This window comes from Diceros bicornis, chromosome 1 (assembly GCF_020826845.1).
Source record: "Diceros bicornis minor isolate mBicDic1 chromosome 1, mDicBic1.mat.cur, whole genome shotgun sequence".
Taxonomy (NCBI): domain Eukaryota; kingdom Metazoa; phylum Chordata; class Mammalia; order Perissodactyla; family Rhinocerotidae; genus Diceros; species Diceros bicornis.
Genome location: NC_080740.1, coordinates 48,876,326 through 48,891,404, shown reverse-complemented (window position 1 = coordinate 48,891,404; position 15,079 = coordinate 48,876,326). Strand labels below are relative to the sequence as shown.

The 15,079-nt window shown below is 37.2% G+C and overlaps 1 protein-coding gene across 1 annotated transcript in view; it reads right to left on the bottom strand.

The window, feature by feature from the left end:
* Window positions 1–15,079, bottom strand: part of SLC27A6 (solute carrier family 27 member 6) — a 56,725-nt gene that overhangs the window by 25,868 nt on the left and 15,778 nt on the right. The window contains exons 3-4 of the mRNA XM_058539815.1: window positions 12,442–12,600; window positions 11,061–11,185 (exon numbers count right to left, since the gene is read on the bottom strand). Of these exons, the coding sequence (XP_058395798.1) occupies window positions 11,061–11,185; window positions 12,442–12,600 (284 nt within the window). The remainder of the gene's footprint in view (window positions 1–11,060; window positions 11,186–12,441; window positions 12,601–15,079) is intronic.

The window sequence follows — 15,079 nt, the reverse complement described above, 5'->3', positions numbered from 1 at the left end:
TAATTTTTAATATTTTTATTCAATGTGTTTATTTTCATTATTAAATATATTATTCTCTTCTCTTGTTACTATTTCTACTTAATTTTTGATAAAAAATCTCCTTACCCACCCATAGCCAAAAAAATTGATAGATTATTTTCTTCTTTACACTTAACTATTATATTCACCTAGAATTAACTTTGTGAGAAAGGTATAATTTTCTAAATTTCATATAATGATTTATCTTATTTATGTCCAATTCAGACTTCACGAAAATTTAATTTTAAATTTATTCAACTGTACTTATCCAAGACTTGCAAATAGAAGGTCCTCAATTAATAAAAGTCTAAAATTTTAAGCTGTTTCAGTAAGCATATGAACACATAATACTTTTAAACAATTCTCTAAAATTTTCCGTTAAAAGATTACTGAGAATCTAAATGTAAGCACTCCTTAAAGACTAAAACATAAAGATATAACTGAAATAGGTAATATAAATTAGTTATAATACACTCAGGCTGAATAGCCTCTTTATATACATGTGAAATGTGAAACTCTGGAGGTTCTGTTTAAATACAGGTAATTTTTTACCAACCTTGATTTCTCAGGAAACAAAGACTGTTGATCGATGGGGAGACAGGAAAAAAACATAAATTCATAATGAAAACAAAGAGGCAAATCATTTCTGCCTTAAGCCCTGGATAACTAGCTGCTTTATGCACAAAAGTACGGCCTAATTCCTCAAGCATTGCCTAAAATATATAACAACACCTGTTAGGGATTATGATTCTTCCATCTTGATTCAATTTAACATAAGACCTCTTTTTCCTAAAACTCACTGATAATTACACATGCACATATGTCACACCACACACCCCATGTAATAATAAGAATAACTATACATTCCAACAGTTGTTTCCTTCACAGACACTCCAATATTATACATTGAAACAATATACGCAGCAAGCCAAGTGGGTATTACCCAATAGGTACAAAGTAACACTAAACGCAAACAGGATGTCAGAGAATCCTAGGGCAGAAAAATAGGCATCAAATAGCAGCCTTTCCTAGACTGTAGCAGGAAAGGAATGGTGGGGGAGGGTGGAGACCACTTTTGAGAAAGGACCAGAGAGTATTTAAAAGGAGAGGCCTGCAAGGCTGAGACAGTGCAGGCTGCCCCTAAAAGCCTCTGTCATGTTGCCTCTCCAGTCTGAGTTTGGACAGGCCATAGTTTCAGAGATGACAGCCGTCAGTTCAACAAACCATCTTAAGTCATAAATAACAGCTTGAAAAGACCTCTGTGATCTCAAGTGTTACAGAAGCAGCAACCACATTGTGGGCTTATTTCAAGCTCATTTTCTAGATGTCACAGGAATAGGGACTGCCATTTACAGACCACGTAGTCCCAATAGTTGCTTTCCCTCCTGGCAGCACTTGGCAACTGATAGTGGAAGGAAAGCAATGCTTCAGATCAGAGACATTTCAAAGTTGCCTTGTAGGGAAAGACCAGCTCCAGGAGTCTGCAAGACTGGCCTCTAACCTGAATGACTATGTTAACTCACCTTAAAAAAGGTTACAGACATAAAGGGAGGTTGACCTCCCCTGGAAACCCAGAAAAAGGGTTACCTGAGCCGTGACTACCTCGATTCATTAATGCAGTGTTCTGAAAAGTGCAGGGGCCCATTAGCAAGACAATTTCTGCTGTGAGCTGGATGCGGCCATGGCCTGACTCCTTCCAAGCAATGATGCAAACCTTTGATTTCTTCAAACTCCCTCATTGGACTCTGTCCTTCCCAGGAACTCTGACTTTATGATTATAATTGAGCTTCCCTGCAGGTCTGGGACTAGGGAAAAATTGTGCTGGTCATAAGCGCATAAGTATCCCCACAATTGGGCTCATTAGATTTGTTACTTTACTTTTTAAAAATAATTCAGCAAATTTTTATTGAGCACCTACTATGTGACAGGCACCATTCTGAGTACTGAGGGTATAACCATAGATAAAAAAGATAAACTTCCTGCTTTCCTGGGACTTATATAATAGTGGGGGGGGGGCAGGGGGAAATTAAGAGGGAATAAAGAAAAAATTACATAAAATAGGTAATGGGGTAAGAAGTTTTATGAAGAAAAATAAAGCAGTGAAAGACTTGAGACAAACAATGTAATAAAGAGTCTGACTTGATGTTTCTTTTCAAGTCTTTCTTGATGTTTGACTGCTGACAGTCTTCAAGCCCCAGCACTCCCCTTTCCTCTTCCGCCGCACATCTGGGCGAGCTGATGAGAAAGCCCAGTACTCCTTCCTTTGGCACCAACAGGAAGCTCAAAGCACACACGCAGTCAATGAGCACAAGACCCCTTACCCCAGTGCCACCCCCTTATCACAATAAAACCTGAACTTCCACCTTTCTCTTTCACCTGCTCTCTCAAGCCATTTTTGGATATGCTTGGGACCCTGCCCTGCTCTCCCCTGAAAGTCTATTTTTTCTCTCCTGAAAGTCTAAAGTTCATTATGTGAGTAATAAACCTGTTCATATTCTCTCGGTGCATGTGTGGCATCATCAGTCTCAACATCAGAACCAAATTTGGGGTGTGTGGTCCATCTGAGTTGGTAAGGTGACCGTACCAGACATCAATAGGGTCTGTGACCAGAGAAGCCCTCTCCGAGGAGGGCATCCGCATGGGTTAGGGAGTGAGCCGTGCAAATATCCGGGGGAACATTCAAGCGGAGGCAGGTGAGAGTCCTGGTGCACTGAAGGACAAGCAAGGGGGTGGTGAGGCTGGAGTGGAGTGAAAAAGGAGTAGGGGCTGGGCAGGTGAGGGGAGATCCCAGCAAGGGAAGCAGACCACAGAGAGCTGTGTAGCCAGGCTAAGGGAATTTGGATTTTCTTCCAAGTAAACCATCAGAGGGATTTCAGTAGTGAAGTAACATAATCTGACTTACATTTTCACAGAATCATCCAACTGCTACGCAAGAACAGAATTTAGGCAGGCAAAAGTGGAGTTAAGAAGAGGCCATTGGTAAAATTTCAGGGGGTAGTACTGCTGACTCAGGTGAGAGCAGTAGGAAGGTGGTAAGATGTGGTTTGATTCTAGATATATTTGAAGGTAGAGTCTGCAGGATTTGCTCATGGATTAGACAGTGCTGTGAGAGAAAGAGAAACTTCGGGAGATTACAGAGGTTTTGTGACTCAGTACCTGGAAGAATGGAGTTGTCATTAACTGAGACGGTCAAGATAGGGGCAAGGAGTACATGTTGATGGAGGAGATGGTTAAAAAGTTAGGCTTCGGCCATTTTTGAGATGTCACTCAGATTTCTAAGTGGAGATGTCAAGTAGGAATCTAGATATAGAAAACGAAATCAAAAGACAGGGCTGGAGATATAAATTTGAGAGTTAAGTTGTAGATGGTATTTGCAGCCAGGAACATGTCCAGGGAATGAGAGCAGAGAGAAAAGGTTTGATTGGGAGTTCTAGGCACCCTAATATTTAGAGGTCAGGAAGACTGAGGAAGATCTAGCAATGGAGACAATTTAAAGCTATAAACACATTCTTGAGCCTGGCTAATCTAAAGACCTGTACTGATAAATGGGACTCTGAACCTGTCAGGCTGGAGACTAGATCTTCAATTTTGGCTATCACTATGATAACAAAAAACCATCTTGTGAAGCCCCTTGGGAGAAGGCTAAGTCTCCTCTTCCAGAGAGCCCCCACCATTGTTGTCAATCTGTTTCCATTTGTATTTCTACTCTTAACTAATTAATCCTTATACCAACTCTGGATGTAATTGTTATTACACTCATTTTGTAGACGAAAAACTGGGGTGAAGGCTGCTCAGAAAACCAAGATAATTAGCCCAAGATCACAGAGCTTGTAAGACATGGAAGTAAGTCTTGAATTTCAAGGTCCCAGACTCTAAGGGGCAAAGAAATTAAATGACTTGCCTGATGTCACATGGTGAATTAATGGAAAAGCTGGACTTAGATCCTTGATCTTTTGTATCTGAATTCACTGTTATTTTTTTCCATTGGGAATAAAACGACCTATTGGAAAAGTCTAGTTGTTAATCATTTGCTGAAGATTCTTATATTTGCTGTAAGCTCTCACTGCAGGGCAAAGACTCACCATTTGTGACATTAACTTTGTGTGTCCATAGCAAGGACGTCAGGAACAGACTATTAAAGGAATAGGCAATGTTAAAAATAGCAAATAAATAACAAAATAATCTTGGATGTAGATTTTAAAATGTTAAATAATTTGAAATGTAGGAAAACCTTACTAACACACCACATTTACAGTAACAATAGTGTATAACCCAAGAGAAAACAGGCATAATATTTTCAGGGTTTCTGATTTTGTATTTTTATTTCTAGTGTTTTATATGTGAAAAGTATTATAAAATTATTGATATTTTAATATTATTAAAATTGTATTTTTAAATCATCATGATTTATTTAAATGGGCTTTTGCAATGTTGTATGATTTTTATTAAAGACCAATTATTTTTCAACATTCACAAAAATGACTCTAATTTTATAATGACATTGATGGAAAACATTACTGAATTCTGTTTAAAAATAACATCCTTCCATTTGTATTGGGCTTCCCACTTTACATTTTTTCACATATTAACTGGATTGTGAAAATCAAGGGCCAAATTAAGAGAAGTAGATATTATTACCTATTTTATATAAAGACAGGAACTATGGCTCAAAGAGGAGAAGTGACCAGCAGAAAGTCACACAACAAGAGCTTGAAACTGAGCCTATGTATTTTGATTCCACAGCCAATGCACTATCTGATGACTTTCTACATAAAGCTAAATTAGTTGGGAAATTTAATAAATAAGGGATATGTGTATTCTTAATGGAAATGACAACATGAATGGTATAAGCAGAGAGACAGAAAAAGACATGTATATTTTATATATACCACTACTCATGAAATACGAATCATTAAATATTAAAATTAGCACTTATTAAAAGCCTTTAATATATACATAGTTCTAAAACATTCCAAAATATTCATTAATTCTCTTTTAATTCTACTAGCATTTGGGCTGCTAATAGCTATTTCTTATCTTACTCCCTCATAGTTCTATATTTGTAGTTTCTAAGCAGAAAAGGAGGCTCTGGTAGCTTGCCAACTTTTCTAAATGCTTTCATATCTAGTATGAGAATATTAAACATATTTTTGATTTATTTAAGGATTTTAAAAAAGAGGCGATTTTCTCAACCATATAATAATACGCTTCAAATGTTTGGGGGAAAGAAATAATAAAAAAATGTATAAATATCTTAAAACAACTAAGTCTTGGAGATAAAATCAATTGTTTTGAGTGTTGCAGAGAAGAAAATGGTAGTGGAACTAAATCAGAATATCTTAATAACAATTAAAGTTCACACTAATTTAAAAACATCATTCTTTAGAGGTTACTAAGCATGATGAGAAAAGTTTCTAAACCTTAATGCTTTGATAAACTACATCTTTTACAAGATGTGGAATGGGGAAAACATGAAGATAAACACTTGAAGTTGTAAAGAAACTAAGAAAATGTAAACATAATAAAAGAACAAATTTTTAATATACCTATTTTCAATAGGAAAAAAAGAATAGATAGTAATGCACTGAACCAGGAACAAGGTAATGCCAATGCATTTAGCCTGTAACTGTCTTCAGACCCATTCAAAACATAACTGGTAAAACAAACAAGTTCAAGAGATGTAGGTCAAGTCAGCATCATTTAGTCTCCTCTACTGGAATTTTATTCTCTGGTACTGTTGCACCTTCCTTATCCTCACATCTTACCTAAATATGACAAGGGAAACTCTTAAAGCTTGAAAGAAAAGATGAGCTCTCTTTGGAGAAAACAAAGTAGGTGTCCTTTCAAATTGAAGTCTTAAAAATTCTCACAGTGCCGTCATTTGATTCTTGTCATCCAACATTTTCATTCTGTTACCCTCAAAAAACCCCCAGCAAACACTTAGGGTTCACTGCTAGATTGTCTAAACATTACTAGTGAAAAATTTAGTACGATTTGTATGGCTTTTAACAAACAATATTTAATAAACATTTACCAAATATCCAGGTGCTTTACAATGTCTTTTTTCATAATGGGAGTTGAATATAAATCCATTTTGTCAAAGTTTTAATACACTTTAACAAAAGTTATCCAGAATCATAAGGATACTTGATGGCTCCTAGTTAATTTCTTAGCTTTTAAGAAAACAGAATAATAGAAGGGATATAATTTATAGAAAATAGATATACTAAAATACATTTATTAAAAAGTGTAGGCTCTGCCTTGAGAATGTCTGAATGTAAGTGTTACACATTGAGAGCTACAGATAAACTACATAGCCTAAATGATAAACTATAATATTAACTTGAAAAATAGGCATCAGACATACGCATCATAATGCAGGTCTTTGCTTTGCGAACTACGCCCCATCCTCTGTACTCTTTGGGATCTGGATTCCTACACCCAGCTGTCTACTTTACTTCTTCACCCACATGCCTAATTAACATTCCAAACTTAACAGGTCCAAAAGAAATTTAATTTTCATTCCTTAAACCTCAGTTTTCCTTATCTCCACAAATGGTTCACAACTTACCCTAGATGTTTGAACCAAAAACCTGGGATTCACCCTTGATTCTATTCATTCCTGTCCCATCCCTGAACTAAGAAGTGTTGTTATCTCTGCATCACTCCCAAATTGGTATAGTTTTTTCCAGTTTGTCTTCATCTTTTCCAAATGCCCTGATGAGAATAAAATCCAAATGTCTCCTCCATAGTCTACCGAGCCCTACAAGATCCAATTGTAGGATGGCTGGCCACGCTCCCCTTCTCTTCAAACATTCAGCCCATGTCCTCTGTGGGCTTCTTCATTTTCAGTTTATTCTGTTGCAACTGGAATCCCTCAGCTTTTTCATGGCTGGATCCCACTTGTCTTATCAGCTCCCTAGCTCATAGGTCACCATTTCAGTGAAGTCTTCCCCGACCAATCAGTCTAATCAGCAATGCCCTACTCCCACCACCCATCAGTCTCCATCAGCTCAGCCTGTTTTGTTTCTTCATAATACTTATCATTGTCTGCAATTACTTTTCTTCATGTGTTTGCTGGTTTATTTTCTCTCTCCCCAAACTAGAGTATAAGTTCCATGAGAAAAGGAGTCTTGTTTGTCTTGTGTGCCCCTGTATTCCCAAATCTACAATATCACTTGAATGAATGAATGAATCAATGAGTGAGTGACATATAAGATCCTATCCCTAGATATATCCCTTAGTATGGCTAACTATTGACTGCCTTAGGCAGAGTTATTTAAATAAGATAAACTCTGCAGCAGAAGTGCCCCGGAGGATCACTGATGTCTAGAGTTCCACCGTGTTCCCTCACCTATCAATATGAAATGCAGCACTGATATTAAGAGAATATAGAACTAGGTCCAATCAGAAATTGCATGATGGTGCTTCAGTAATGTAGAAAACTTGGAAGATTGGAAAGTGGGGAAGAGCTGCTTTCCTACTCTCACGGGAAGAGATTAATTACCCCATCCCTCCGTGACTAAGAGGAGCGAGTACCTCAGCATTTTTTTAAGGATAGTGCTGCTGCCAGCAGTTAGAGGTACATCCAATGTTTACACCAAAGGAACTGTTGTAATTGGAGTTTGAAAAGGAGAAAAAAGACAGGGTTGGGTGGAGGCTAGATAGATAAATGCTTCCAGCCAGGGAAAGCCAATCCTAGTGTGTTTTTATGCAACTACACATAAACACTCAACACAAACTGAGATTTTGCCTGCAGGTAAGTCTGTACCAAATCTGGATATATTTAGAGAATATGTAGTTTTGCTTTCTTTTACATAAGGATTTATTTTAAATAAACGTCTGTGGGGCTTCAAACCACGGCTTACGAGACGTTCAACTTTAATTCTTTGAGGTTGTGGGCCGTGTCCCTTGTTTACTCTCTGGCCCGCCCTGAGTCCACTGCTGTGTTGGCTGCACAGCAGACACTGCCCCTTCCCTCCAGGAGAAGCTCACTGAAAGTAATGAACATTGAACAGCAAAAATGCAAGATCTTCTTGAAGGAATAAGATGTCATAACAGAATGACTTTCTCCTTTTCCTAATCTTTAATGCCAAGAACTGCTTGTACTCCTGTGTGAAATCAACAAAGGGGATTAGGTAATACAATGCATCTCTGCTCAAAAAAATTATTATGTTTTCCTTTGGGCAAAACTATATTTATTTCCCTCTCTCCTCCTCAATTTGCCTCAGGTAAGTGCTTAGAGATTATTTCATAAACACTATCTTTTCTTCACAGAACTTTGGTTAAGTATTAAAATACTTAATTAACTAAAAGCAATCAGGAACTCTGCTTTCAATTCTCAGTGCTCTCAAATTCTCTGCAGCTGTAGTATGTTTCCAAAATTAGTGCATTACAAATTCAGAGAGGTGAAAAGGATATTTCACTTCACAAAAAAAAAATTCAAAGGAAAACATCTTGAAAAAAGATTTGTAGCAAATGTGACACACTATTAATACCTTTATTGTATGAAATGAAAGCTCAAAAGGATAAGATAAAACATATGTGCCAAAGAGATAAATGAGTAAAAGACTCAGAAGAGACAATTTAAAAGGCAAATACAGCTAGAAAACTACCCCGCCTTGCCAGTACTCTTTTTTTTTTTTTGTGAGGAAGATCAGCCCTGAGCTAACATCTGTGCTAATCCTCCTCTTTTTGCTGAGGAAGACCGGCTCTGACCTAACATCTATTGCCAATCTTCTTCCTTTTTTTTTTCCCCAAAGCCCCAGTAGATAGCTGTATGTCATAGCTGCACATCCTTCTAGTTGCTGTATGTGGGATGCGGCCTCAGCATGGCCAGAGAAGCCGTGCACCAGAGTGCGCCCGGGATCCAAACCCGGGCCGCCAGTAGCAGAGCGCGAGCACTTAACCGCTAAATCACGGGGCTGGCCCGCCAGTACTCTTAACAAAGAAATTTAAAATACGTTTGTTTCTGGTCTATAAAATTATACATAAAATTAAATAATCTTTACCGCATTTTTTTTTTTAAAAAACAAGAGGTTCTTTGTTCAAACAAAATATTATTAAGAAGCCCAAGCAAATTGGGTTTCATCCACCACATCTGAAAGGGTGGGCCATCAAGATTGGCCCAGTTTCCCTGTTCTCCATCCTTCAGGGACTTTTGAGGAAGCTTGAAGGAGCATCTAGCTCTCTATGAAGCACAACGGAAAGATCACTATTTTTAATACCACCCAGGACTAATAAGAGACTGTGCAATAGGCATACTCCCACATCGTCGATGAGATTGTAAATCATGCCAACCACTCTGAACAGTAATCTGGAAATATGCCATAAAATCACCAAAATATCCATGTCCTTTGACTGCCTTCACTTCTGAGACCCTGTACTGGCTTTATTGCATGAAGATACTCACTGCAGCATTATTTAAGATGGTAAAATTTTAGAAAAAAAATAAATGCATGTATTCAACATCCAATAAATACTTACTGAGCAAATGACCTTGAAAAGCTAACGTTGCTATTAAAGGATGAGAGGAAATAGGAATGGCTGGCGGCAGGCTTTAGAAAGGCAATGAGGAAGGTAGCACCTACTACGTCTTTTACTGAAGGTGGCTTTTATCTTCTTGGAGGGCATTAATTCCTTAAATTAACCTAGTCCAGAAATCACATTACCAAAGACTACAATGAAAACTAGAAGAGAAAATATCAAGTTGTGGCATTATAATTGTTCTACTGGGCTTCTTCAGCTAAGACCACAATCCTGATATTGGCGAAGTCTCCCTGAAGAGAATAAAGGTCAAAAAACCTAAAACATTTCTCTGGGAATCTCCATCTTAGTCATGGATCTAGGGAATCTATAGCTGTTTGAAGCACTCTGGACCAAAAAAAGAGCAAGGATGCCTTCTGCCACAAGGAGGTGGGTTAGGAGACAGACAGGAGGTCTCCCCATGATAAAATCCAAGCTTAAAATGAATAAAAGCATTTTGTAAATATGATTGTCCAGTTTCACATTCTTTTCTGTGTTTATCTGCCCTGTGTAATTCCATATCTTTAATAAAGTCTTATTTAAATGCCTCCAGCCTAGTCTCAGCTGTGCTATGGGTAATGAAAGGATTACATGTCCATATTTTAGCCAGCCAGAGAAGATATCCCAGCTCACCAGCCATGTCTTAAGCTGGTGTGATGATGGCAGAGGTGATGAGTGAGAGATGCCCTAGCCTAGGAAACATATTTCTCAAAGGTCAGGGGCAGGCCATCAGGTTCTGCTGCCCCATCCCACGTAGGGAGGCATTCTCTATCACCACTCTTCAAGCCGCTGGTGTTGATTTGATTACAGAAAGAGTTACTTCTTTGTAGCCTCAAGAATGTTTAGAAAATCAGACATTTGAAAAATAAGCATCTTGAAATACAAATGAGAAAGGAAAAGGAAAATAACTTCTGAAGGCAAAAAAGTAAACAAACTAATAAAGACCAACTTCAGGCTGTTGCAACTCTCTCTGCTTGTCTGTTTTCAGAAGGGGGCAATTTACCAAAAGTATGTGGAAATGATTGCTTTAGGTGGGGAGACAAGTGCAAATCAAAGCAAAACCAAACAAAATAATATTCTAATGTAATCACTCAAAAAAATAGAAAAACAAGTATAATGAGTGTCATTAGTTTTTTTTTTTTTTTTTTAAAGAATAGCATTTTAAAAAATTACCTAATTCAACCTTGGAATAATTGCTTTCTGTAAACACAGCACACATCTAATTTCATAATTGGATGCATGCTATGTTTACAGAAATTTTAATCAGTCTAAATGTGAAGTGGACTGGACTGCGGGTCTGTCCTATCCTGCCACAATATAAAACACATTAGTACATTCCCGGATAGCTCTTCTTTTATTTTCTCTGACTTGTTTTATATTCATTTTATCTTGGGGGTATTGCATACATCTTCGTAAGTCAGCTAAACTATCTTCTGGAAGAAGGTGGAGTTTAAAGAAGCAAAAATTACTTTTTCAATCTGAAATTACTTTTTCTCTCTGATAATGATTAGTCTTACCTTAGGTTGTTTGCAAAGGTAGCGACAAAGTTCTCCAATATACTGAAACACAGTCACGTTATACTTTTTGCAGTCATTCCAAAATTGGCTTGCTGAGAATTTCTTCTTTAACACACAAGTAGCACCTATGAGAAAAAGCAAAAACAGGCACTACAGAAATAACTAAAGGGAAAAATTAACATAAAACACGAATGATGTTGCACTTTTGCTCACTCTCAAGGCTTTTATAATCCATCAGAGGCCATTTATATCAAGCTCATTTGAAAACTTGAATCATACAGTCTAATAAATCTTTAAAAAATATTCATGTTGTAATTCTATATTTTGACTGCAGATATACCTTTTGCAATACATGAGATGAAAGAAGCAGTCAAAATAAGTAGGAGAGTTACAAGTATCAGAGCATGACTACAGATAAGGGTCAACCTTCAAAGAGACCAAGAATATTCACTTACTTTTGACTTTGAATATATACATATTATTTATTTTTAAAACCTTAAATCAGCCTCAATATATCTTGAAGTCAAGAGTTACTAAGGTAGAGCTGGTAAGATAGCACCAATAAAAAAGTTCATTGATGACAGCAGAACTTAATTTTAGCAATGTGAGTCATATGAATATGTTCCAAGGAAAATGCTAATGTCGTGACATTCATCTTTATTTATTGTGGACATTGATCATATTCTAAATATGCTATTCTTTAAAATTACTTTTTAGTATTTTAGACATATATAAATAGTAGTGAATGATTTCTATATATATTATTTCAGGGCTAGCTAGTAACAGACATAATCTCAGCCTGTTTATGAATGGAATCTACTGAGTCACAAGCTCTGCCAACTGACTTATTGGGTGCCTGGGGTACACTGTTTGCAAAGCTAGCCCAACAATTCCTTCTATGCACTTACCTTTGCAATGTCAATTTGTCACTCCTCCCTTCAGCAGGTTTCCCCACCCCTCAAATCTTGAATCTGGACTGGCTTGTGACTTGCTTTGATCAACAAAATGCAGGTGAAATGATCTATACGACTTCTGAGGCTAAGCCTTAACAGCTATGCAGCTTCCACATTCACCCTCTTGGAAGGCTCCAACCACCATTAAAGGAGGTGAGGGTAGACCATTAAAGGATGAGTGACCACATGGAGAGGGAAGCCCAGTCAACAGCCAGCTCCAATCACATGGCAAAATTCCTAGGGCACTGTTCTTTCCACTTCAGGAATACACTGAGTATGTCATGAAATTATGTCCTTTTAATAAATATTATAATTATATAATATGCACACAATCACCCTAAATTCCAATAGAGTTTCAAACTTTAATGAACACAAGTTCTAATTATTAGGAATTTTGAAAACTTATCAAACAGAAGGTTAAAACTTACCTAACTCAATACATCCACCGATTCCCAGAAGAGATCCTGAACTATGATACAGAGGCAGGGTTATATAAATGATGTCATCAGCAGTACAACCAAAAGCCCACAACCCAGCAGAACCCTTTAAAGCCTGCAGCTGACTAATCACAGCAGCTTTTGGTAGACCTGGAAGAAAAAAAAAAATATGTCATAGAAAGCAAGTCTATGCTGGTATCAACTACAACAGCAATTAAGACAAAATACATCAAAGAATTCTAGATGCTTTATAAAAGAGGCCATGCAAATATGTGCTACTGCTGTAATTAATTTCTAGAATCTTAGATCCCCCCAGAAGGATCAAAACTATAAAATTATATAGAGTTTGAGATACTGTAAACTTCAAAGAGCCATATCTGCTATAAGAATGACATAAATACCCAAAATCTGAAAGCGTATACCCAAAATGAGGCAAATCACAATATAAATTATACTTAAAGTAGAAATTTTCTGGTGAACAATTCCAAATAAGAGTCTGTCTCAACTATGAGCCATTAATTTTCTCATGTTCAATGTGTTCTGGAAAAAGACCATTATAGAATATCAGATTCCATGATACACAATGTTGAAATAGTTCTATACATTCATGATCCAAACTAAAGAGTTTTCTTTTTTTCTTCCAGTCTTCTTCTATGTACAATGGGTTTCTTATAAAAATTTTTAGCTGTAATTAATGTATAAAAAGTTTTGCTTACTGCTTTTGTTACTTGACATTTCTAGCCTAAACATTTTCCATGTCTTCTGTATTATAACGTCAGCATAATAAATTCATCCAGTTAATACATAATATAATATAAAATTGCCATACCTACGGTTGAACATTAGCAATTTTATGTTTCAACCTATATTTCCTTACCATGGAACACAAGTTGTTTTCACAACGATAAGTATCATCTCTTGAATAAACTTGTTCGATTAAACCATCTTATAGTCACAGGCTGTCTGTCAGTTCAGAGTCCTAACATCTTTGGAATATCTTCATGTAGAGGGCCCCATCCCAAATCTACCTCATTGATAAAGTTCCTTTGCTTCATAAAATGCAGTGGTGACAAGGAGTATCAGTAGTTGTCCCACAGGCAAGCAGAGACCAATGGCAGACAAGCCATAGGAAGCAAGCAAATGGCAGGATCAGGAGTGAAGAGTAGCAGACAGAAGAGCCTTAAGTGTTGTCCTTTACTCTATTGCATGTTCTGATATAGTTCTGCTTAGCCATTTGTCAAAGGGGGGTTACTAACTTCAGTGGCTCTGCAAACTTATTGCTGCACCTGATTTGATTTTATTTCCCAATTCTAGAAATTGAGTCCTAAACTTGACAATGTGTTTTCCAGACTGAAGTACTTCCTTGCTATAGTCTGCTTGTCTAAGACTAGAGTCCAACATTAAAATATATTCCCATGTCTGGTGTCCCAATTTTTATAGCCAGAATTCCCCACTGCCTACTACACGCTTCTCTGGATATGCCCTAGCCCCATGTAATGCCCTGTGGCTGGTATTTGTTACTGGATCTCCTTGCCACTGGTCATTTACCTGACTTGGCTCAATCTCCTTGATATGATGCTCTGTCTTTCAACTGACATTTGACCTACACGTGCTGCTCTTTCTATCTCCCAACATATAACTCACTCAGACCACCAGCTTTATCTATCCATACAAACTAACCCCCAATTTTGCTCTTGTAGGCCTTCTCTGGTTTCATAATACATTTTGTGGTCTGTAGTAACCAGAACTACTCATACATTACACAGTCAACTGAGGCACCATCTTAATTAGAATAGGACATCAATCTTTCTCTGGTTTAACATATTCACTGACGAAAGCCAAAGTTTTCATGGGATTTCTGGTTACAGCAGCACATGGAGCTATGAGTCACAGTCTACAGTCACTTCTAGACACTCTTACCAGGGTGAGCCTCAAGTTCACCTCGTGGCTACACCTGCTTTGACATTTTATGACAGGCTTTGTGCTCCATTTCCACTAACCGGAAGATACTTAATCTCATACACAAAGTTGGCATTATCTTGCCTGTTATCTTAACTAAAATTCATTTATTAATTTTTTCAGAAGAAGTCTCTGTAGTTCTTCATGATAGCTTGGCATCTCATGGGCTGAAAGAGTTTATTGTCATCCACACGCATAGAGAATCTCTCCAAATTTTCTAGTCACAGCCATGTATAAAGATTTTGAGTGAGACTAGCTCCAGCCTTGATTCTAGATAATGCAATGCCTTTCTCTTCTTCATCCAGAGGACCAAATATTTATGTGTTCTGTTTCCAAAAGGTTCTCACCCATGGTTCTTCAGTTATCATATTCCCTATTCCCGCACTGTTCCTGATCTCATGGCGGCCCAGCTTTAACTATAATAGCTTTTCAATTGGAGAGGTGTCAAAAAAAGAAGGATGCTTTTATTTAGTCATTTTCCACCTGTATGCTTATGTTACTCCTTCAAAGCACTTTAGTAAACTAATTAGCAATGTTTTCCTTCCTAATTTGGCTAGCTTTAAGTGAATAACGATCTCATTAATTTATCATAAACCAGCTAAGGTACTCAGTTAGATTTTTTGATAAAGGAGACAACAGATATGAGCTTGTCCAACAAATGAAAGTGATC